The sequence below is a fragment of the Petaurus breviceps genome, unplaced genomic scaffold (genome assembly GCF_028583685.1).
Source record: "Petaurus breviceps papuanus isolate PSGF00001 unplaced genomic scaffold, PetGlider_PUasm1.0 98, whole genome shotgun sequence".
Lineage (NCBI taxonomy): Eukaryota > Metazoa > Chordata > Mammalia > Diprotodontia > Petauridae > Petaurus > Petaurus breviceps.
Genome location: NW_027187460.1, coordinates 1,637,516 through 1,659,625, shown reverse-complemented (window position 1 = coordinate 1,659,625; position 22,110 = coordinate 1,637,516). Strand labels below are relative to the sequence as shown.

Genomic DNA, 22,110 nt, shown 5'->3' with positions numbered 1-22,110 from the left:
CACTGGACAACTTCACTGCCTAGGCCTGAGGAAGAGATTTAAAGGCCCCTAGTGCTTGCTATTAGGCAGCACTTACATTTATGAGGCTGATAAATTGAAGAGGGATTTAACTGGTTCTCTTTGGCCCCAGGGAGTGGGGAGGGGGTGGGGGAAAATGGGAGGACTAGAAACAATGGGTAGAAGCTGCAGAGAGGCTGATAATGTAGGCTTAACACTAGGAAAACATCCAAAAAATTAGAATTGTCCAAAAAATGGAATGGGTTTCTTCCAGGGGTTTGCTTGATTCCCTTCCCACCCTTTAATCTCCCAAAATCTTCAAGTAAAGACTAGTTGACTATGTGTTTGTGCATATTACAGATTTTTCAGGGATAATGCTGAGATAATCAATGATTTCTCTCCATCCTAATATTTTTTTGTTTGCAGGATGTTCGAAGCCCACCCAACCCCTCCTCCCACTTTCTCGGCTTCTTATACCTTACACTGACCTACCTCTTTCCCCTGTCTCCACATAGTCTTTGATCCTTGCGTGAGACCCTCACTCAGGCATATTTTCTGCCTCCATACCTGAAATGCTCTCCCTTCTGGCTTCCTTCAAGACCCAGCTATAATCTCACCCTCTTCAGGAAGCTTTTCTTGCTGTTTGCATTTTGTCTCCCCCGTTAGATTGTAAGCTCTCTGAGGTCAGGGACTGCTTTTTATTCCTTTGTATTCCCAGAGCTTGGCACAGTGACTGATATGAGTAGGCACTTAATAAATGCTTATTGACTTAAGCCAGTGTAGAGGGCTTCAAAGGACAGGAAAGGAGAGAGCTTTCCAGAGCTCCTCCAGAAGACCAGAGACAGACTCCCCTGATTTCCCAGCGTGACAGGTGTCTAACTGGCACTGGCTTTGGAACTCAGAGGACCTGGGCTGAAATCCCTGCTCGGCTCTTGTCACTTGTGGGACATTGGACAACTCACTTCCATTCTTTGGGCCATGGTTTCTTTATCAATATAATGAAAGGATGGACCAGATGCTCTCCTCCAAGGTTCTTTCCAGTTCTAAACCTTCAGATCCTACTCATACTCTCTTTCTCGTCATTATAAAGCCTGTGCTAAGAATTCTGACTTTCCTTGCATCTTGATTTATTCGTCCACAGCACCCCCTGCTGGACAATGCCTAGAACCTTAGACCATCAGAACTGAAAGAGATCTTATATCTTACCTACCCATAGGATTTACAACTGGATGGGTCTCTCTTCTAGTCCTGCTGTGTGACCTTGGGCAAACCTCTTCTCTCAGAGCCTTGGACTGTGCAGGACATTAGGGAAAGAAGATGGTAGACGGGCTAGATGCGCTCCAGAAGGAGGGACGTGATAATGCCCTTGTCATCTGCTCTTGGTCAGACTCCATCTGGCCTATTGTATTCATTTCTGAGCAGCATGTTTTCTGAAGGACACTGAGAAATTGGAGTGACCTGAGAAGGGCAGTCACATTGGGGAAGGAGCCTGGAAACCGTGGAATACACCTACATACTAGGGATTAGAGTTGTTGGGTCCCAGAAGAGAAAATTTAACTGGGGGAAATGGGTGGGTCTATGATCTGACTTGTCTTCAAGTATTTAAAGGCCAAGTTGTTCAGCCAAGAGGGTAGAAATCAGTCAGTAAACATTTATTAAGCACCTGAGTAAGGGCCTCCTTACTCATACTCAGACCACATACTCACTTCACACCCAAACCATATGTGCCAGGCACTGTGTGCTAAGACAACCCCTACTTCTAAGGAGCCCACAGTCTAATGGGAGAGACGACATGCAAATAACTACATACAAACAAGCAACATGTAAAATAAATACGAATTCCACAGAAGAAAGGCATCGGAATTGGGAGAAGTATAAGCAATGAGAGTTAAGATTCGGACTTGTTATAAGGAGCACTTCCAAACATCCAAAGTGACATGGTGGTCCTCTATCTGGAGGCAGTGAGATCCTTATCACTACAAGTCTTTAATTAGAAGTGGTAGACCACATTTCAAGGTTATAATGCACATTCCTGCTCAGTTATGCCTTTTTGAAGTCCTTTCTCATTGAGATTCTGTCCTTTTTTTTCTTTTTTTTTTTTGCTCTGACATTCTGTTATTGTAAAAATGGAGGGAATATAGATGAAAGTACTTTGTAGTCATAAAAGTCTAATTACATGTAAATTGTTATCATCATTATAATAAGCCCCTCTTCACCTCTCCTTTTCCTCCCCTCTCCCTGTCTACATTTGCAACTAGGGAGGGAGAGGAAGAATGAAAGCTGGAGGGAGGCTCAATGTTTAGTGACCAGATCTAAAGCTGGTACAGTAGGCAATGGTGGTGGTGAATGGGCAGGCTGGGAGATGGGTGGTTGACCTTCAATCTCTTAGCCTGGAGGCAAATGGGAAAGGAATTAGCCAGTGACCTCCAGTACTGGACTGGATGGAAACAAAGGCTCCATTCAAGGAATATGAACCTGAGGAAGTACCACCCTATGACTGAGTATGGTATATACCACACCATACTCACTGCATGCCCAAACCATATGTACAACTGAGACCATATGTATAACCTACACATAACTAATGGATCACACAGTTCACTCAATGCTAACACAACATTTTTACATAATCATATACTACATATACAACCCATGGCTTAGAATATATCAGAGCATTTGTCAAACTATAAATTTATTAAATGTAGAATGTCAGAGCTAGAAGGACCATAAAACATAGGATATGGAATTTTTAGAGGGAATGAATAAGCATTTATTAAGCACCTACTATTATGGTCCAAGTACTCTACAAATATAGTTCATTTCACCCTCACAACAACCCTGGGAGGTAGGTACTATTATGATTTCCATTTTGCAGTTGAGGAAACTGAGGCAGAGAGAGGTTAAGTGACTTGTCCAGGGTCACACAGCTAATAAGTATCTGAGGCTGGGTTTGAACTCGGGCCCAATGCACTAACCACTGTACCACCTCACTTCCAGAGTTAGAACAGTCCTTAGAATAATGTTAATAGTTACACAGCATGTTTAAGTTTAGAAAGTCCTTTACATACATTTTGTCATTTGCAATTTCTGCAGTCTCTTGAAGAGATAAAGTAACAAACTCAGAATGAGGATGTGACCAGCTCTTGGCCACACAGGTAAGGACTCACACGCAGAGTAAGAGACTGGTCTGGGCCCAGTTATTCAAAGACACACAAATAAAGAAACTTGAAGAGACATAATCACACTCAGGGAAAAGGACACACTTATAAGAGACCTGCAGAGGTAGGATTCAAACCCTGTCCAAACATCAATTCCAGTACCACATCCGCTATACTACACTGTCTTTGAACAGAACTAACAAAGCCTTAGAACACAGAATAGGGGTGGCTAGGTGGTGCAGTGAATAGAGAACCAGCCCTGGAGGCAGGAGGACCTGAGTTCAAATGCAGTCTCAGACACTTAACACTAGCTGTGTGACCTTGGGCAAGTCACTTAACCCCAATTACTCTGCTCTCCCCCTCCCCCCCCAAAAAAAGAACAGAATATCAGAGCCAAGAAGGTACCTTAGAACAGTGGATGTCAGAGCTGGAAGAATCATTAGAACAGTGAGTGTCATATCCAAAAGGAACATATTAGAACCCCAAATGTAAGAGCTGGAAGGGATGTTAGAATGGTGAATGTCAGGGCTGGAGGGGACCTCAGAACCCAGAATGTCAGAGGTGGAAGAGACCTTAGAATATAGAATGTCAAAACTGGAAGCGATCCAAGTTTCATTTAATGTGATTCCTTCATTTTATAGATGAGGAGAAAATGCATAAAGAGGGCAGGAGACATCCTCAAAGTCACGCAGTAATTTAATGGCAAAGCTGGGCCTGAAACTTCACTTGTCTTTGTTCTGGAGGCTTCATGTGTGTTTCCAGTGCTTAGACCATGGCCTGATACGTAGCAGGTGCTTGTAACTGGAATGCATCTTGACCCTCATTCCAGGGCCCGTTTCACTATTTTACCCTCTCAGCCCCCTCATCACAGACAGGTTAGCTTCTCCCATTACCATGCAGATACACACATGATGTACACCCCTAGCACATACACCAGAAGGTCCTTAAGACAACTCACGCATGAACAGGACACAGAGATGAGCAGATCTAGACACAGTTATGGACACACATACACACTGCACATATTGGTTCAAGTACACACGCAGTTACAGAGAGACAGACGGAGACCAACCCTTAGAGTGACAGACACAGAGTGACAGTACAGGGCCCAGTCACACTGACAGACAAACTCTCAGAAATGTGGGCCCTCCTGCACAGTCCCAGCTGCAGCCACAGGTTCAGGCACAGACCCAGAGAACTGTCCTGTCCAACAGGAACTCGAGTTGGGTCCAGGATGGGCTGAGAGTCGTCAGAAGTGAGCGAGGCACATAGGTTCCTGTAGATGGTACGAGGCAGGGACAGAAAGAGTGGCCTTCCTGGCACATGGTCCATGCCAGCTGGACAGGCCTTTGGGCACAACAGGGCATCGCTTTGCTCCAGATGGAGATGCCAGACCCTGCTCTGCCCCCATCTCAAATTCAGGAGCAGCCAGGGACGTCATGCTGGATGGTTTCAGGGGAGGGGGGGCATGATATTGCTCTTCACCACGGTTGGCCATCTCGTTTGAGAACTCATGCACACACGTGCTCACACACACATACACACACATACGTGAGTAGGTATCTAGGTAATAATCCTTTGTTCAGGTATAGGAACTGACAAAGTATTTCCACTCCTCACATGATCTTCATAACAACCTGAAGATAAAGGTGGGCAAGGAGTTGTTCTGTCTGTTTTACATAGAGGATGAAACCAAGGTCCAGGGAAGGGAAGGATAGGGCCATCCCTTAGGCCAAAGGATGCTTCCTTCCTAGTGAAGCTCCAGGAGTCAGTGTGACACTTAGGAGAAGTCACTAGACCTGGACTCCAAAGACCTAGGTTCTAGTCCCGGCTCAGACACCTCCTACTTGTTATAATTCGGTCAATTCATTTAACCTCTCCTGCCGTTGTTCCCTTTACTGCAAAAGGAAGAGTTTAAACTAGGTGACCTCCGAGGTCGCTCCAACTGGGTCTGTGATTCTAGGTCTCTCATTCCCCAACAGATTCATACCTCTTTCCTTTGCAGGTAATGATACTTTATTCTGGCCTCTGGCCTTTGGGGCTCTACATTTCTTAGCTCTCCCTGAACAGCTGAAGGTCTGGAACTTTCTGCCTTGAACCCTCAACTGAGGAATCCCATACTGGGGCTAAAAGCATGGGGAATATTAGCTAGGAAATGCCTTATAAAGCTCTGATGGTCAAGGTCCTGCCTTTAATCTTCTTGGTTCTTAACCATTCTGGGATAACCAAAGCAGATTGTCACTCTTGTCCTGGAGAAAAGCAGACAGGGAAGACAGGATGGCTCTCTCCGGAAATCTGAAGAGCTGTCTTGTTGGGCATAGTACAGCTTCTTCTGCTTGGACAGACCTAAGATCTAAGGAGAGGGGGATGTGAGAGTCACAGAAGAACAGAGCAGGGCTCCATAAAAGGAAGAACTTCCTAATAATCAGAACTGTACCTTAAAGGGATGCTTTTGTAGATAGCAAGGTTGCTGTCATTAGAGGTATTCAAGCAGAACCTTGGTAAAAAGGCTGAGGAGGGGATTCCTACTCTGGGTGAGAGGTTGAACTAGCTGATCTTTGAAGTCTGTCTTTTAATTCTTTCTGATTCTGCTTTGGGGATGGTCCCCTAATTTCTTTTCATCCTTCCCTTCTTATCCCCAGTCCAGTTCAATTGGGGGAGGGAAGGCAAATGGAACAATAAGGATACTGAGAAGCTAAACCTCTTCGCTTCTCTCTGTCAGGACAACACTGTGTCTCTAGGATGGTAAATGATCAGGAATGTGCTAAAGAGATATGGATGCTGGATGAATGAAAAAGTGTTTTTATTAAAGCGGGCATTGTGCTAAGTTCTGGAAACACAAATACAAATATGAGATATTGCCTGCCCGTAAGGCAATTCTATAAGGGAGCCATGACCAGGGAATGGAATTTTGGTATTTGAAATCCCAAGGACAGTGAGTTGATCCATAAGGCAGCTGATTGACACTCCACAGTAATTGATTACTGGACCTAGAGCAAAAGGTAGGGGGGAAGAGAGACAGAGATACAGAGAGAAACACACAGAGAGAAAAAGAATGAGAGAGAGAGAGAGAGGAGAGAAACACACAGAGACAGAGAGAGAGAGAAACAGAGAAAATGTGTGTGTGTGTGTGTGTGTGTGTGTGTGTGTGTGTGTGTGTATTAGGGAGAGAGGGGAATGCATGTGGAGGAAGTGCAGATGGCAAGATGATTCCTGGTGGATGTCTGAATGGAATGTGAAGCACTTTCTACCCAGGGCCAGCTAGGTATAAGCATCTACAGAAGGTAAGTTTGCCCTCAGTTACCCACCAATCAGAATAGCTCAGTCCCAAGGCAGAATTTGCAAAGCTGAATGAATCACCTGCCTCCAGGAATGGGGGACATGGATTCTGGAAGTCTGATGGGGAGGATGCCGGATCTCTGGTTTGCAGAATCTTATGTCCTATTTAGAGAAACAAGCCTAATACTCATCGACCAAGCCAAGAGTAGTAATGGAGTGAGAGATATGTCCAAAAGAAGTAAACCACCAGTAGATAGACTGATCTCTGAGTAAAGTGAGGGTTTGGAGATCTGATGTTCTGTGTTCTAGCATCCTTTTAAACTCAGCATTCAACATTGTAACCCTGAAGTCTTTCTAGCTCTGCCGTTCATATCCCAACTTCCTTTCTAACCCCTAACATTCAGTATTCTCTCCCTGAGGTCCCTTTAGCTCTCACGCCTTATCCAATGTGTTTTATTCTAGGGTCTTTTCCAGTCCTGACATTCTACTATTTTCAATGTTATAATTTCCCTTCGAGTCCTGACATTCCATATTTTATGTTCAGAGCTACCTCCCAGTTCTGACATTCTAGAATTTTATGTTTACATAAGGGCTTAAGATAACATTTCCCTAACTAATTTGGCAGTGGAATACTTTAGGGCTTGAAATATGTTTATGAAAATCATAAATGCTTGTCCATGGGTACTTGGAAGCCTAAAACACCCCCAGGATAAAGTGTCTGTATGCGTGCGGGGAGGGAGTTTAGGAAAATTTGGATCCAACTAGAGGAAATTAAGCCTATTTTCTCCCTGGAATATTGCCGTAGGTAATAAGTATTTTGGATACATATATAATTTTGTCTTTAATCTTTTTGAGGTGAAAATACTGCTAAGTACAAACATTTTCTCAGGAAACTCCTATTCACACTGCTCAGAACACCAGGGTGTCTTAGAATACAGTCTAGTCTAGTCAAGGGAGCCCTGGCTTTTAAAGCAATGAGGGGTAGTGTTCATTATGAGGTTTGGGGTTCAATCCTGGAAGGCTTCCAGGAGGAGGGGAATTTTTGAGCCAGTTCTTAAAGAAGATGAGAGGCATAGGCTTGGTGGGGTGGGAGTGGGAATGATAAAGGAAAATTTCTTATTTGGCTGGAGTGGGGGGGAGAGATAGTTTAATGAGGCTAGGCATAGGCCTCTATTTCATCTGTTTTCTCCCCATCCCTCCCTTCTATTTCTTCCATTCTCTGTAATAAGACCCTGAATACCTTCACCTTCTGAATTTTTGTTTTCTGCTGCCTAGGTGGCTGGAACCTTTGGTCCCTGTGGGGAGACTGTACTCGGGACTGCGGAGGAGGGCTCCAGACCCGGAAGAGAACATGCCTGGCCCTCCCTGGTCATGGTGCAGCTTGTGAGGGTGTCCTTGAGGAGGGCCGTTTGTGCAATAGAAAGGCATGCAACAGTAAGTTATTTATCCCCTGAACCCCTCCCTTCATCTCTTTCAGCTCACTGTGGGCCTCAATTTACCTTTCTTCCCTATAGCCTCCCTAGGTTTCTAGGTTTTTGGCTAATGAGGACAGTGAAATATTCAAGACCTCCCTCAGAGGGGTGCTTTGTAAACTATGAGTCTGGATGCTGTACAAATGAAAACTATCATTAATAAACATTCTGAGGACCTTGGCTTTCTTGTTTCCTTCTTACGTGAAAGCAGCATTTGGAATCGAAAACTCAGACACTTTCAGCTTTGGCCCAGCACCTTATCTTAGGAAATTACTAATAGATGAGTGTTGGGCAATTTGGGATGAAGCATAGGAAGGCAAAACAGCATCAGGCAGAGAATGAAAGGTTGGGAAGAGTCTGAAGAGGTTCCGGTTCAGGGGAGGCTGCTTTTGTTTAATTAGAAGCTAGAACTTTTAAGTGAAAGTAGATATGACTTTGGAGTGTTTGTTCTTGGTGGTGGATGGAATTTGGGGACTGGAAGGTGGGATATGGAGGAGCTGAAGACTGCTGGGGCAGGAAATGTGGATTGTTGGATTTGGGCTGTGGATTGTTGGGATAGGGCAATGTAATATGAGGGAGAGGTTGCAGAATGTTGGCTCTGGGCTGGGTAATATTCAGCTGGATTATGGAATGTCGGGACAGGGGTATGGAATTGAAAGAGGAGGTGAAGAATGTTGGGATATGTGAGAGGGATAGTGGGGTTTTGGGAAAAATGCAATAGATTTTTAGGGAATGGGGAGAAGTCTTGGAGTAAGAAAGGGACCAGACATTTTAGCCCTAAGATACCCCACTGCTCCATACGCATACTGGGCTAGTCCTGTGAAGAGTGGAATGACTTCATGGGGGAGGGGACACTACATGACCTGGATGCCTAAATCTTGAATTTTCTTGACTAGTTGAAGCATCACATGATCATGGATTAAGCTCTGGAAGGGACCTGAGAGGCTAAGTCAAACTCCTCATTTTTCAGATAAGGAAACTGAGATCTAGCACAGCTTTCAACGTATCATGCCACCTCTAATTCCGAGGCCCTTTGGTTTATTGTTTTTCTTTACTCAGAAAATTAGCATTAAGCCTATCCCTGATATTTTGAAGGATGAGGCCTGGACCTTCTCTCCCCCCTTCCCCAGGCAGCTTTCTTTTTCAGCAACAATAAAGGGATAGCATCCTCTTTCATAATTAGCTCTCAATTATGCATGAGTGTATTAAATGCCTTATAAATTATCTGGGAAACAAATTCCATGTCCAGCACTCCTAGGCTTCAACCAGCATCTATGTGCACATGTACCCAGCCCCGTTTCTAGAGGCCTAAGGTTATAAAACAACAGCATCCTTTGACAACAGACAAAAAGTCACCCATCCCTGAGATGACTTCTAGATTATTCATGGGGGCAAATAAGAGAGCTAGAATAAATAGTAAATATCATTTTTCAGCTAAGCCTCTTCACTTTGACAGAAAAGGAAGTTTGGCCTCAGAAAAAGCCTGTGACTTGTTCAAGACTATGCACCTCAGTGATGGTGCCAGGACCAGGACCATCCCTGCCTCACGCTGGCCATGAACAAACATCTGTGTAACATGGGGCCAAATCACTTCCTCTCTATGAGTCTCTCTCATTTTTTTGAGGGACTTTAGCTAGATGGTTCTTAATCTTACTCTTGCTTTTAAAAATTTGGATAACCATATTTTAATAAAATTGATATCCTTTGAAATCCTATGTATTTTATTCCATGCATTTAAAGACATAATTCTGAGCAAGGGTCCATAGACTTTACCAATCCATTCAATGGTTCCATGGACACAAAAAAGGTTAAGAATCCTTGTTTTAGATGGTCTCTAAGGTTTTCTAGCTCTGATATTCTAGGATTCTACTGAGTGCCTCAGACAGCCCTGGAACCCAGGTGTCCTGTTTCACAGTTCAAGGCTCATTCTACTTCCCTGGGTTGTATCCTTTGAGAGATTTGATAGGGGGTATGCCCTGAGCAAACCTGGTCCCTAAGGGGCTCCATCTCCCCCTGGCCCAGAGTCTCAGCTTATGAGATTTCTCTAATAATCGACCTTAATGACTTCATGCATTTTTTAAATCCTTCCATAATGTTAAATCAAATTGTAATGAGAATGTCACTATGTGGGCTTTTGTCTTTTCTTTTTTTTTAAATTTTATGAACCTTTCTGGTCATGAGGCCAGCCTCAGCAGGTCTTGTCAGGAAGAGCTTGGGGAATTCTAGGCCAGGGTATGATATGAAAGGAAACAAGGCCCCTGATCTCAGGGAGCTTCTGGTCTCAGGGTGAGTACACTGCCTTTGACCTTGGGACATCCCTGGTCTAAAGGGGAAAAGCCCACCTCTGACCTCAGGGAGCCTTTGGTCTGAGGATAAGGCATGGTCTCTCCTTGCCTGGGTGAGGGGAATATTGGGGAGGGAAGAGAGGCTAGAACTTGAGCCAATAGCAGATCTGGTGTGTTGATCTCTTTCTTCTCTCTCCCTCCCTGTTTCTCCTCCCAAATAGCCAGTGGAAGATATAATTCTAGGAGTCAGTCCTTGAGGTCCACAGACACCCGGAGGCGAGAGGAAGTTGATGATCTACAGCAGTTTGGATACCCTTCCCCGCAGACGGGTAAGAGCACCAAAGTGAAGAGGGCTTCTGCACAGAGCAGGGTGTGGAGCAAGGTGGGGGAGGGGCTTGGGGGGACTCTCCTCCATGGAGAGCTACAGAAGTTCATCACTAAGAGGCTTCCCAGGATGTGAGGTATTCTCTGGTGGTGGCAACTGACAGAATAAAAAAACTACAATACAGTCAGTAGCTCTTGATGGTCTAGTCTAGTGATTGGAGTGATGGCCTCAGAGTCAGGGAGCCTGGTTCAGATTCTGTCCTGGATGTATACTGTCTTGTATACAGGGTGAATTATTTAAGGGAAGGGAGAAACATTAATTAAGCACTGATTGTATGCAGATATTATCTCATTTGATCCTTATTACAGCCTTGTGAGGTAGGTGCAATTATTATCCCGATTTCACCATTGTGGTGGTAGAGTGGCAGAAAGGGGGGCAGAAGGAACTGTTTATAAACATTGATTTAACTGTTGGTGCTGTAAACGTGCTATCTTTTCCCGATAACCAATGAGCTGATGTATAACTGGAGGAACCGGACCATACTGGCATTGACTTTCTCATTATAAATAAGCCAGAAGGCATGAGGAAGTTGAAATGCCATAGAAAGAGAGCTCACAGGTTCCCCTTTAAGCATCGATTCAGGGCACTGGCAGAGCTGGTTTCCTCACGCACCCAGAGGATGGGCACACTCAGTCATTTACACGTGCAGCAATCATCAGGACCGACAGCTTAAAAGAACTCCATGGAAACAATGAAAACTTGGGCACCAACATCTGTTGCTGAGGATGAAGAATTGGAAGAATTCTGGGAAGAATTAGACAAGATTCTACAAATCGAGTCAAAATATATACTGTGGTCTTTTTCAGTTCAGAGCAATGGAAATAACAACAGTTAGCATTTATATAGCATTTTAAGATTCCCTATAAAGTGCAAAAGTACTGTACATGTGTTATCTCCTTTGGTCCTCATGGCAACCCTGGGAGCTTCATTTTACAGGTGAGGAAACTGAGGCAGACATAGGTTAAGTGACTTGCCCATGGTTAAACAGCTATTAAGTATCTGAGGCAAAATTCAAACTCAGGTCCGCCTGACTTCTGGACTCTATTCACTGTGCCACCTACTTCTTGTTGTTCAATCATTTGAAAAATTAATACCCTGCTCTTTGTTAACCCATTGGGTTTGTTTTTTGGCAAAGATATTGGAGTGGTTTGTCATTTCCTTTTCCAGATCATTTTACAGATGGGGAAGCTAAGGGTTAAGTGACTCGCCCAGGATCATACATCATAATGATTTAACATTATGATGAGTCTTCCTGACTTCAGGCCCAGCAGTCTATCTACTGTGCCACCTAACTCTACCACCTAATAGGGGTACAAATTATCTTGAAAAATATTTCCTGATTAAGAAATAAAAGAATCAATAAGGTTTGTAGATTTCTCAAAAGTTGCATATCTACCTGCATGTCACAAATATTTTCAAGAAAGGAGTCAAAAGTTGATGTGGGGGTCATTTCAGATTTGAGTGTGTGATTAGATGACTTAGCTTTTAGAGAAAATATCCAAATCAATGCATGTTTGCAAGGGTAAATATTATACATATAATTGCATTGGTTCTAAGCTATCTGGGGCAGCTAGTGGTACAGTGGATAGAGTTTGGGCTTAGAGTTGGGAATCTAAATCCTGCCTCAGACACTAACTAGCTGAATGACTATGGTCAAGTCATTTCACTTCCATATGTCTGAGTTTTCTTAGGTGTAAAATGAGAATAATAATAGCACCTACCCCATCAAAGTTGCTGTGAGGGTCAGATGTGAAAATGTGGTACAGACCATGCAAACCTTAAAAATGATAAAGGAAAAAGGAAAGAGATAAAAGAAAGGTGTCCATTCCGATGGAGACTCATTGTGAGCGAAAAGTCTTAGAATCAGAGAGTTATGTTCCACTTCTGACACTGACTGTATGATGCTGGCCGAATGACTTCTTCACCTCTCAGTAGACCAGAGAGCTCAACAAAGCTAGAAGGCATAGAATTGTGGCTTGAAGACCTCCACTGGTGGATGGAATTTTCTCACAGGGAGTTCCTTTCACTGCTTCACTACAGGTCCAGGCCAAAGAAATAGGCCAGATTATCATTATGGCATAGAATAGTTGTAACTTATGTAGACACTGAGCCCAACAGAGCCCAGAACCTCCCTCAACCAGCAGGGACTTAATCTCCTTGCCAAGGATAGAGGTGTGGTACCATCCAAGGTACAAACTCATCTGTGAAGCAATTCTGAGGAAGGTGCTAGGATATCACAAGCAATTTCATTTCACAAAACAGTGGTGGGAACAGAGTCTAGACTTTAATTCAACAAACTCCATACAAGGTGTTAACACTGTGTAGACAGATTGATATGAGTCCCAACAAAGAACATTTATAAACTAAAGTAAGAGCAAAATAAATAGAGAAGCAGCTAGCTTTGGATCCAGAGGACCTCTGTTCTAATCCTGCTTATATTGGTTATCATCTGGTGTGAGACAGGGTAAATGACTTTACCTCTTGGCATTAGCAACAGGGCTTCTGTTTCTTTGTCTATAAATGAGAAGATTGAAGTAGATTATACCTGTTCAGCTCTAAATTTATGATGCTAAGGTCTCAAATTCAATTCATCCCCAAATAAATGTCAATTTCTTCATATCCCCAGCACTTTGAACAGTGTTTGGCACATAGTAAGTACTTAATAAATGGTTGTTGAATGGATTTCTCTGTGCTGGTGATAAAAAGATTAAATATATATACTAGTTCATATCCTGAAGGAGATTATAGTCTTCTGGAGGTTGGGCTGGGGAAAAACACAATCCATACCAAAGAAGTCAAGTAAAAGGGGGAGATTGGTAGGGGGAGGAAATCAAAGAAGGTTTCTTAGAGGGTGTGGCACCTACGTTGAGTTTTTTCTGGAAGAAGAGGACTCTAGGAAGTGCAGATGAGAAGAGGCATTGAGGAACTGTGAATGGCTGTTATAAATGTACACCCCAGAACAGCCAGTGTTATCAAAGACTCATCATGGATGAAAGTGAAACAATCACATCTGTACTCGAACACCTCAGTGCCCTATTCATAGGAGGAGATGGAAATGAAATGACATTTTACAACATGAATTCAGACAGAACAGATAAATCTGACCAAGTACAAACAGAATGAATTGGTGCTGGAGACAACTTGATTTTGAAAGCACTTGGAGCTCAATTTTCTAGATAATCACAAAGAAAGGAAGATGCCAAGAAAACAGAAAGAAAAAACATTCAAAATTTTATTTTAGCATGAAAGGAGTGAGTAAGAAGATAGTAACAATTACCACTCATATGTATATTTTCTCATCTGTCTAGTCTTTATTAGTACAATTCTATGCTTGTATTCAACAGAATAATAAACAGCACAATAGCTATCATAGCTGCTAACATTTGTATAGTACTTTAATATTTACAAAGGACTATACACACATATTTTAAATGTATGTAATCTTATTTGCTCATTACAACTACCTTGTGAATTAGGTGCTATTATTATCCCCAATTTACAGATGAGCATACTGAGTCTGGGACTGTTTAAGTGACTTGCTGAGAGTTACACAAATAATACATGTCTGAGACAGAACTTGAACTCACCGACTACCATGTACAATTCTTTATCCACTGTGTCCACTGGATGCCACATGCTAATACTATATGTGTACATATTTATATGCATGCATGTATACGCACATATATTGCATAGACACATGTATATGTACACATATATAGCATATATGATATATAAGCACATAGTATATGTGTATATAAACATTTATGTATATGTAGATATAATATATGCATATGTGTTGTACATAGAGACACACTCCACACAGCACCTTCAGTGATGTGGAATTCATCAAGTCAGACAGCATTGATTAAGGGCCTACTGTGTGCCAGACACTAGTACCAGGCACTAAGGATACAAAAGCAAAAATAATGCCCTCTCTTAAGGAGAGAATATACAATATAATGTCAGCCACACACCACACACACACACACACACACACAGAGGAATGCAGGCATGTGTGTTGTGTCCGCTCAGTAAGATGTAAGGTCCTTGAGAGAAGGCCCTTTGTTGTTGTTGCTGTTTTTGTTTTTCTTCGTTGTTGTATCTCAGGGGCCTAGCATAATGGCTTACACATGGTAGTTGCTCAATAAGTGTTTGTTGGATTGGAATGGACTATATTGGATGGGATTACCCATATCCACCATAATGTACGGTTGGATAGGTCACCATGGAGTTATTTCATCAGCATCATGGCCTCTCAGAGTTGGGAGACACCTCAGAGGTCTTCTACTCTAACTGATATATCTTGAGCAGACTCTGCAGATGGACAATAAACTGGCCCTGGGCTTGAATAAGAAGAAGAAAGCAATTGCCTGCATGGCGCTTTCACTGTTTCCGAATTATCCCTCTTCACTGAAACTCATCTTCTCAATATGATTATTGTCCTGGTGAGACTATATGACTGTGAATCATGGAACACCTTAATCTCCTAAGAAGCAAAATTGCCAGTGATCCAAAGGGCAAGGAGGAGAGGCATGGTGGGCATAAGTAGGCAGAAGAAGGTTACCATTGGAATTTATGAGTAAAAAGTGGCTTAGAAGACATTCACTAAGGAAGCATACAGTCAGAAAGGCAAGAGGTCCAGTAGTGATGAGAAGGTATGGGTGAGTGTCTTCTGCACGAGTAGAGGCGTTATCAACCTTGATGAGAGCACACATCCATCAAAGTATTGAAGTAAAGCAGAAACAGCTAAATAGTAGTTTCTTCTGAAATTTAAAAAAGAAAAAAGAAAGGAAAAGTTTTGCGGGACCCAGCCAAACCCAGTATTGGAATTCAAGAACTGTAGGATATAAAAATCATAGTTATACTCTTATAGAATCGGAGAATATCGTAGCTGGAATGGTCCTGGGTGGGCAGCTAGTCTCATCTCCCATCCTTTATAGGAATCATTAGATTGTGAGTCCATGAGGACAGGGATTTTGTGCCTTCCTTTGTATCCCTAGTGCTTAGCACAGTGCCTGGAATGTCATGGGAATTTAATAAATGTTTATTGATTTATTGAATCCTTTACAGCTTCCCATAGTTTTTTTTTTTTTTTGCTTCTGTTCAAATACCTTCAACTGCTGTTTTAATCATTCAGTTGTTTCAGTCATGTTCAGCTCTTCATGACCCCATTTGGAGTTTTCTTGGCAAAGGTACCAGAGAGATTTGCCATTTCTTTCTACATCTTATTTTACAGATGAGGAAACTGAGGCAAATACACTTCAGTGACTTGCCCAGGGTCATATAGCTAATAAATGTCTGGGGCCAGATTTGAACTCAGGAAACTCAGTCGTCCTGACTCGGGGCCTGGTATTCTATCCACTAGCCTTCAAATACCTTCAGTGATGTGGAACTCATGAAGTAAAGTTAGCAAGCATTTCTTTTATTTTTTCATTTTTCAAATGCTTTATTAACTTCTGATTTACATCATTCATTTCCATCAGATTTTCAGTTACAAATTTTCACCCCGTTTTTCCCCTGCCCACCACCCCAAAATAGCAATCCCACAGGATATCCCCTCCTCCAATCTGCTCTCTCCCATATCTTCTCCCATACCCCCTTCGACTTTTCCAGTAGGGCATGGTGGATCTCTATGCCCCAGTGCCCGTATGTCTTATTTCCCAATTACATGTGAAATAGTATTAATAATAGTATATATATATTTAAATATTTGATTTTAAAACTTTGAATTCCAGACTCATTCCCTTCCTCCCTTGTCACCCACCCTTACTGGGAAGATAAGCAGTTCAGTATAAGTTGTACATGTGTAGCTAATGCAAAACATTAACATAGTACATATGTTGTAAAAGACTGACTGTATTTCCCCCCCTCCTATCCCATCTCCCACTTGTTCTATTCTCTGCTTTGATCCCATTCCTTTTCAAAAGTGGGTGCTTCCAATTTCCCTCCCCCCCAGCCCACCTCCCTTCCATCATCCCCCTCTCATCCCCTTCCCCCCTACTCTCCTGTAGGGTGAGATACCCTATTTAGTGTGTATTTCATTCCCTCCCCGAGTCAAATTCAATGAGAATAAGGCTGACCCATTCCCTTTTGCCTTCCTATTCTTCCCCTCCATTGTAACCATTTTCCCTTGTCTCTTCTAAATGAGATAGTTTATCCCATTCTGTCTCTCTCCATCTCCTCTCATTATATTCCTCTCTCACATCTTAATTTCACCTTTTAAGTATCATCCCTTCCTATTAAATTGGACCTATGCCCTCTATCTATGTTTACCTGTGAACATATATACACATATTCACATATGTATTTACATGCCCGTGTACCCTCCGATATAGCCATATATATGTGTGTATATATATATATATATATATATATTTCTATTCCCTTCAACTATTTCATACTGAGAAAAGTTTCATCAGTTAATAGTTCAATTTTGATAAGTGGCTTCTGATTTCTTTTCCCTGTTTACCTTCTTAGGTAGTCCAATAATTTTTAAATTATCTCTCCTGGATCTATTTTCCAGGTCAGTGGTTTTTCCCATGAGATACTTCACATTGCCTTCTATTCTTTCATTTGTTTGGATCTGTTTAACAGCATCTTGATTTCTCTTAATGGCACTAGCTTTCCTTTGGTCCATTCTAAATCTGAGGGAATGATTCTACTCAGTGAGCTTTTGAGATTCTTTTTCCATCTGGCAAATTCGGTTTTTTAAGGCATTCCTCTCCTCATTACCTTTTTAAGCCTCTTTTGCTATTTGAGTTAGTCTGTCTTTTAAGGTGTGATTTTCCTCAGTCAGGCTGTTGACTCTCATTTTGTAATTTTCTTGCATCGGTCTCATTTCTTTTCCCATTTTTTCCTCCACTTCTCTTATCTGCTTCTTAAGGTCATCTATGGCTTGTAACCAGCTCATATTTTCCTTTGAAGCTTTTGGTGCAGGAGTTCTGACTTCACTGTCTTCCTCCTATTCCATGCTTTGATCCCTTTTGTCCCCAAAATAGGAGTCTAATATTGGTTTCTTCTGTTTGTTTTGTTTCCTTTGCCTGGTCATGTCACCCCTCAGTCACTTGACCCCTGGGCTTTTTGCCACAGTAGGACTCTGCCACCAGACAAGGGAGCTTTCGTCCCAAAAGCTGGGGTTTTCTCAGCTGCTGAAGGTATTAGTTGGGTGCCCTCTCTGAAGCCTCCACACTCTCTGGACACATACCCTAGGACCTCCACCCTAGACCGCAATCCAGATCCAAGCAGGTTAAAGCAAGAGTGATTACCCCTCAGACTGGTGCTTGGTTCCCCTACAGTCTGCAGGCCAGGAGTTGAAGCTGCAATGTGACGCCAGCTGTGCCAAGGCATCTCAGCGACTTCTCGCCCTGGGGGCAGAAGCCAACGCACTCCCAACTACTGGTCCCAAAATCCACACTGCACTGGCCTCTCACTTTGTCCTTCGCATCTATGTGTTGATAAATCTGGAAATGGCCACAGCTGCTGGTGATCTGGAGTCCCTCCTGATGGTGGTTGGTCAGGCCCTCCCTGGGGCTAAAACCTCTGGCTCACATGGGCCTAGGCTCGGCTTAAAGAGCTCTGTGCTGGCCGATTCCTGCCAGCCTGCCGGGCTGTCCTCAGCGGGAGGTTAGCTTCTATGTGTCATTTGTGAGTTCTGTAGCTCCAAAGTTTGTTCAGAGCCCCCTTTTACATGCATTGGGGAAGGTGGAAGCTGGAGCCGTGAAGGGGTCCTGTTTCTTCTCCACCATCTTGACTCCACCCCAAGCATTTCTTACTGCGGGCCAGACACTGTACTAAGCAAATACAAAGGCAGATATAGTCCCCCTCTCAAGGAGTTCACAATTTCATGTTACCCACAATCAGTAATCATTACATATTTATTAAATGATTACTATGTGCTAAGTGTTGGGGATACAAAAAGAGGCAGAAGACAGTCCCTGACCTCAAGGAGTTTACAATCTAATGGGGAAGACAACAAGCAAAGAAATATGTACAAGCAACCTAGAGACAGGATGAATAGAGAATAAATCAAGAGAGGAAAGGCACTAAAATTAAGAGGGGGTAGGAAAGGCTTCTTGTAGAAGATAGGATTTTAGGGAGCAGTTAGGTGGTGCAGTGGCTAGAGCACTGGCCCTGGGGTCAGGAAGACTTGAGTTCAAATCCAGCCTTTAACACAACTTAGTTGTATGACCCTGGGCAAGTCACTTAATCCTGACTGTCTCTAAAAACAAACAAAAAGAAGATAGGATTTTAGTTGAGACTTAAAGGAAGCTAGGGAATCTATTAGGCTGAAGTTAAGAGGGAAAGCATTCCAGGCATAGAGAACAGTCAAAGAAAACCAAGAGATGAAGCATTTTGTTCACGGAACAACCAGGAGGCCAGTGCCATTGGATGGAAGAGTATGATAGAGAACCTTGAAAGACAGAAGGGTGCCATGCTATGAAGGGCTTTGAATGCCAAACAAAGCATTGCTTATTTGTTCCCCAAAGTAGTTGGGAGCCACTGGAGTATATTCAATGAGGAGTGACACGTTCAGACCTGTGCTTTAGGAAAATCACTTTGGTGACTGAATGGAGGATGGACGAGGGTAGAGAGAGCCTGAGGCAGACAGACCCACCAACAGGCTATTGCAGGTAGCCCAGGTGAGAGATGAGGTGATGAGGGCCTGCACCAGGGTGGTGGCAGTATTGGAAGACAGAAAGGAGAACACTGCAAAAATGAAACCAGCGGTCTTGGCAGCAGATTGATTGGGGTGGGAATAGTTAAGAATCAAGGATGGCACCTAGCCTCTAAGTCTGAGGGACTGGGAGGATAGTTGGCCCTCTGCAGTAATAGGAGTATTGGGAGAAACAACATGGAAACAACTATTTTTATACAAGATACATAGGAGTTAAATTGGGATGGGACTCTGGTTGAATTTTTTTTCTTCTTAAATTGAACTTGAATCTGCTTAGCTGTAATTGTCCCTATATTCAACGATTCCTAGTTCTGACTCCTAGACCCACTAGAACAATCTTCACACTCTGTCCCAGGATGGCCCTGTAGTTCTCTGAAGACACCCAGAATGTCTCCCTTTAGAATTTTCTCCAGGCTGGACATCGCCATTTCCCCTGACCTATGGCATGAGCTCTGGTTCTTCTTTTGGCCTCCCTCTGCTGGACTCACTCTAGCTTATTGCCCTACCTAAAAGGTGGTGCTTGGAACTGGATATGATGTCCTCCATGTGGTCTGACAAGTCCAGTGAACAATGGGACTTCTCCTTCCTCATTCTGAGCACGCTACTTTGGTTAAAGCAGCCTAAGACTCTATTAGCTACCATGTCCTTATGTTGCAACTATACTTCATACAATTCTGTTGTTACTGAGAAGAAAACTGGGGCCCATAGAGGGAAGGGGCGTAGTCAAGGTCACATAGCTAGAAAGAGGCAGGACTGGGTCCAGGACTAGGGTGTCTTTAATCTAAGCCTAATGTACTTCCCACTCCCTTGATCCCTTCAAACTGTCTTGTTTTTAATTTTCTACTTGCTTATTTTTAACTGCATATTTTCCTATCCCTTTTAGAAGGAAAGGCCAAGTTTCTTGATAAGGACAGTTCTTCAGAATGACCTCCTTTTCCCCACTGCAGCCTTTTAAGGTGCTACCTGATTCATAGAGCCAGGAGTGGATTGAGAGGTTGGGCTCTCTTGGTCCCTGACTATCTTAGAAAGAAAATTCCATCCAGGTAGAAGGGAGGCTCATGGGAGCTCAGTAGAGCATGAGGGCCCATCCCTAGAGTCCACAGAAAATTATATAATGAATTACATATTCTGAGAGCTGAAAGGGATTTTAGGAATCATCTAGTCCAACTTGTATCTGATCAAGAATTCCATCTGTAAATGAAGGGGGAAGGGAGGGAGAATGATTTCAAGGGAGTTCACTTAGGGCCTAGAAGTACCCATGGGAGAATGTACTAGTAGAAGACTCCTTGCCCATTCTAAGAATCAAAGAAATTCAAAGTTGTAGAGGACCCCAGGGACCATCTGGTCCAGGTCGTACCTGAATAGCAATCCCCTCAACAATGTACCTAGCAAGCGGTCAGTGGGGGAGGTATGATAGGGAAAAGCTGAAATAGGGAAAAAGGCGATAGGATTCTAGGCCCTGGGGGCAGCCTGCAGGACTAGGGGAACCAATGATTCAGACACTGACTGAGAGCTTGATGAATGCCTCAGTTTCTAGGGAAATCAGATAATTTCCAATTCTTCCTCTGCATATCTTTCTAACCTCTTCATTAATGAATAGGCACAGTGTTTCTGGAAGGGCACTGGTAAGTTGTTTCAGTTCTAGAGTAGGAAGAATGACCACAAGCAACATAATAGGATGATCCATTGAAGGAATGGCCTATATTTAGGCTGGAGAAGTGAGGACTCAGTGGGAATGTGATAGCTGTCTCCAAGTATTTGAAAGGTGGTCATATGGAAGAGAACTTTAGACTTATTTTGCTTGGACCCAGAAAGCAGAGCCGACAGTAATGGGAAGAATTTGGAGACAAGCAAATTTCATCCCAATATAGGGAAGGACTTATGTAAATGAATGAATGGATTTTTAAAAAATTATTAAATACTTGGTACAAAACATTGTGCTAAGTAATAATAAACATTTATATGGTGACTATTATGTGCCAGCTTCTCTACAAATAATTTTGATCCTTCACAACAATCTTGAGAGGTAGCTTCTATTATTATCCCTTTTACAATTGAGGAAACTGAGGCAAACAAGAAGTTAAGCGACCTGCCTGAGGTCACAAAGTAAACAAATGTCTCAGGTCAGATTTGAACTCAGGTTTTCCTGACTCCAGGCCCAGTGCTCTAACCAGTGCAGCACCTAGATTCCTAAAGATATAACATATAGAAAAGTCTGCTCTCCAGGAGCTCACATTCTAATGGAAGAAATGATGCATATGGGAAAGTCAAAAGGAAAGGTCCCCCAGTCCTTAGGGTACAGCAGCAAAGCAAATGGTCCTGCCTCTTCTTCAGTGTCATTTCCACTAATAAAATCCTATCCATTTCTAATGTGGAATCAAGAATTTTTATGGTAAGAATGTTCTTTTCTGGGTCTTCAGTAGCTGTGGTTTCAGCACCCACAGACCCAACCACAATTCCAAGGGGATTGCTTTTCTGAGATAATGGCTTGAAGTGCTGGACTGGAAGCAAGAACTAAGCGTCCCAACTGCTCCACAGTTGCCTTGGTTAGTGTCTTTCCCCTTAAGTTGAGGTTGGAGGGCTACTGTTCGGTAGACTGTGAAGGAGATTCCTGCACAGGGTAGGTAGTGTATAAATGCTTATTTCCTTCCTTCCTCTTCCTTCCTTTCTCTTCCTTTCTTCTCTCCCTTCTTTCTTCCTTCCTTCCTTAGTCCCTCCCTCTCTTCCTCCCTCCTTTCCCCTTCTGTCTCTCTCATTCTTTTTACTCATCTTCCTTCCTTCCTCCCTGACTTCCTCCATATCTTCTTTTCTTTCTCTCTCTTCTTCCTTTCCTCCCTTCCTTCCTCCCTCTCTTCCT

The 22,110-nt window shown here is 42.9% G+C and overlaps 1 protein-coding gene across 2 annotated transcripts in view; it reads left to right on the top strand.

Annotated features, from left to right (window-relative positions):
* ADGRB1 (adhesion G protein-coupled receptor B1) overlaps positions 1 to 22,110 on the top strand; it is a 268,191-nt gene that overhangs the window by 81,533 nt on the left and 164,548 nt on the right. For both annotated transcript variants that reach the window (XM_069081351.1, XM_069081350.1), the window contains exons 3-4: positions 7,710 to 7,868; positions 10,413 to 10,520. In XM_069081351.1, coding sequence (XP_068937452.1) covers positions 7,710 to 7,868; positions 10,413 to 10,520 — 267 coding nt within the window. The remainder of the gene's footprint in view (positions 1 to 7,709; positions 7,869 to 10,412; positions 10,521 to 22,110) is intronic.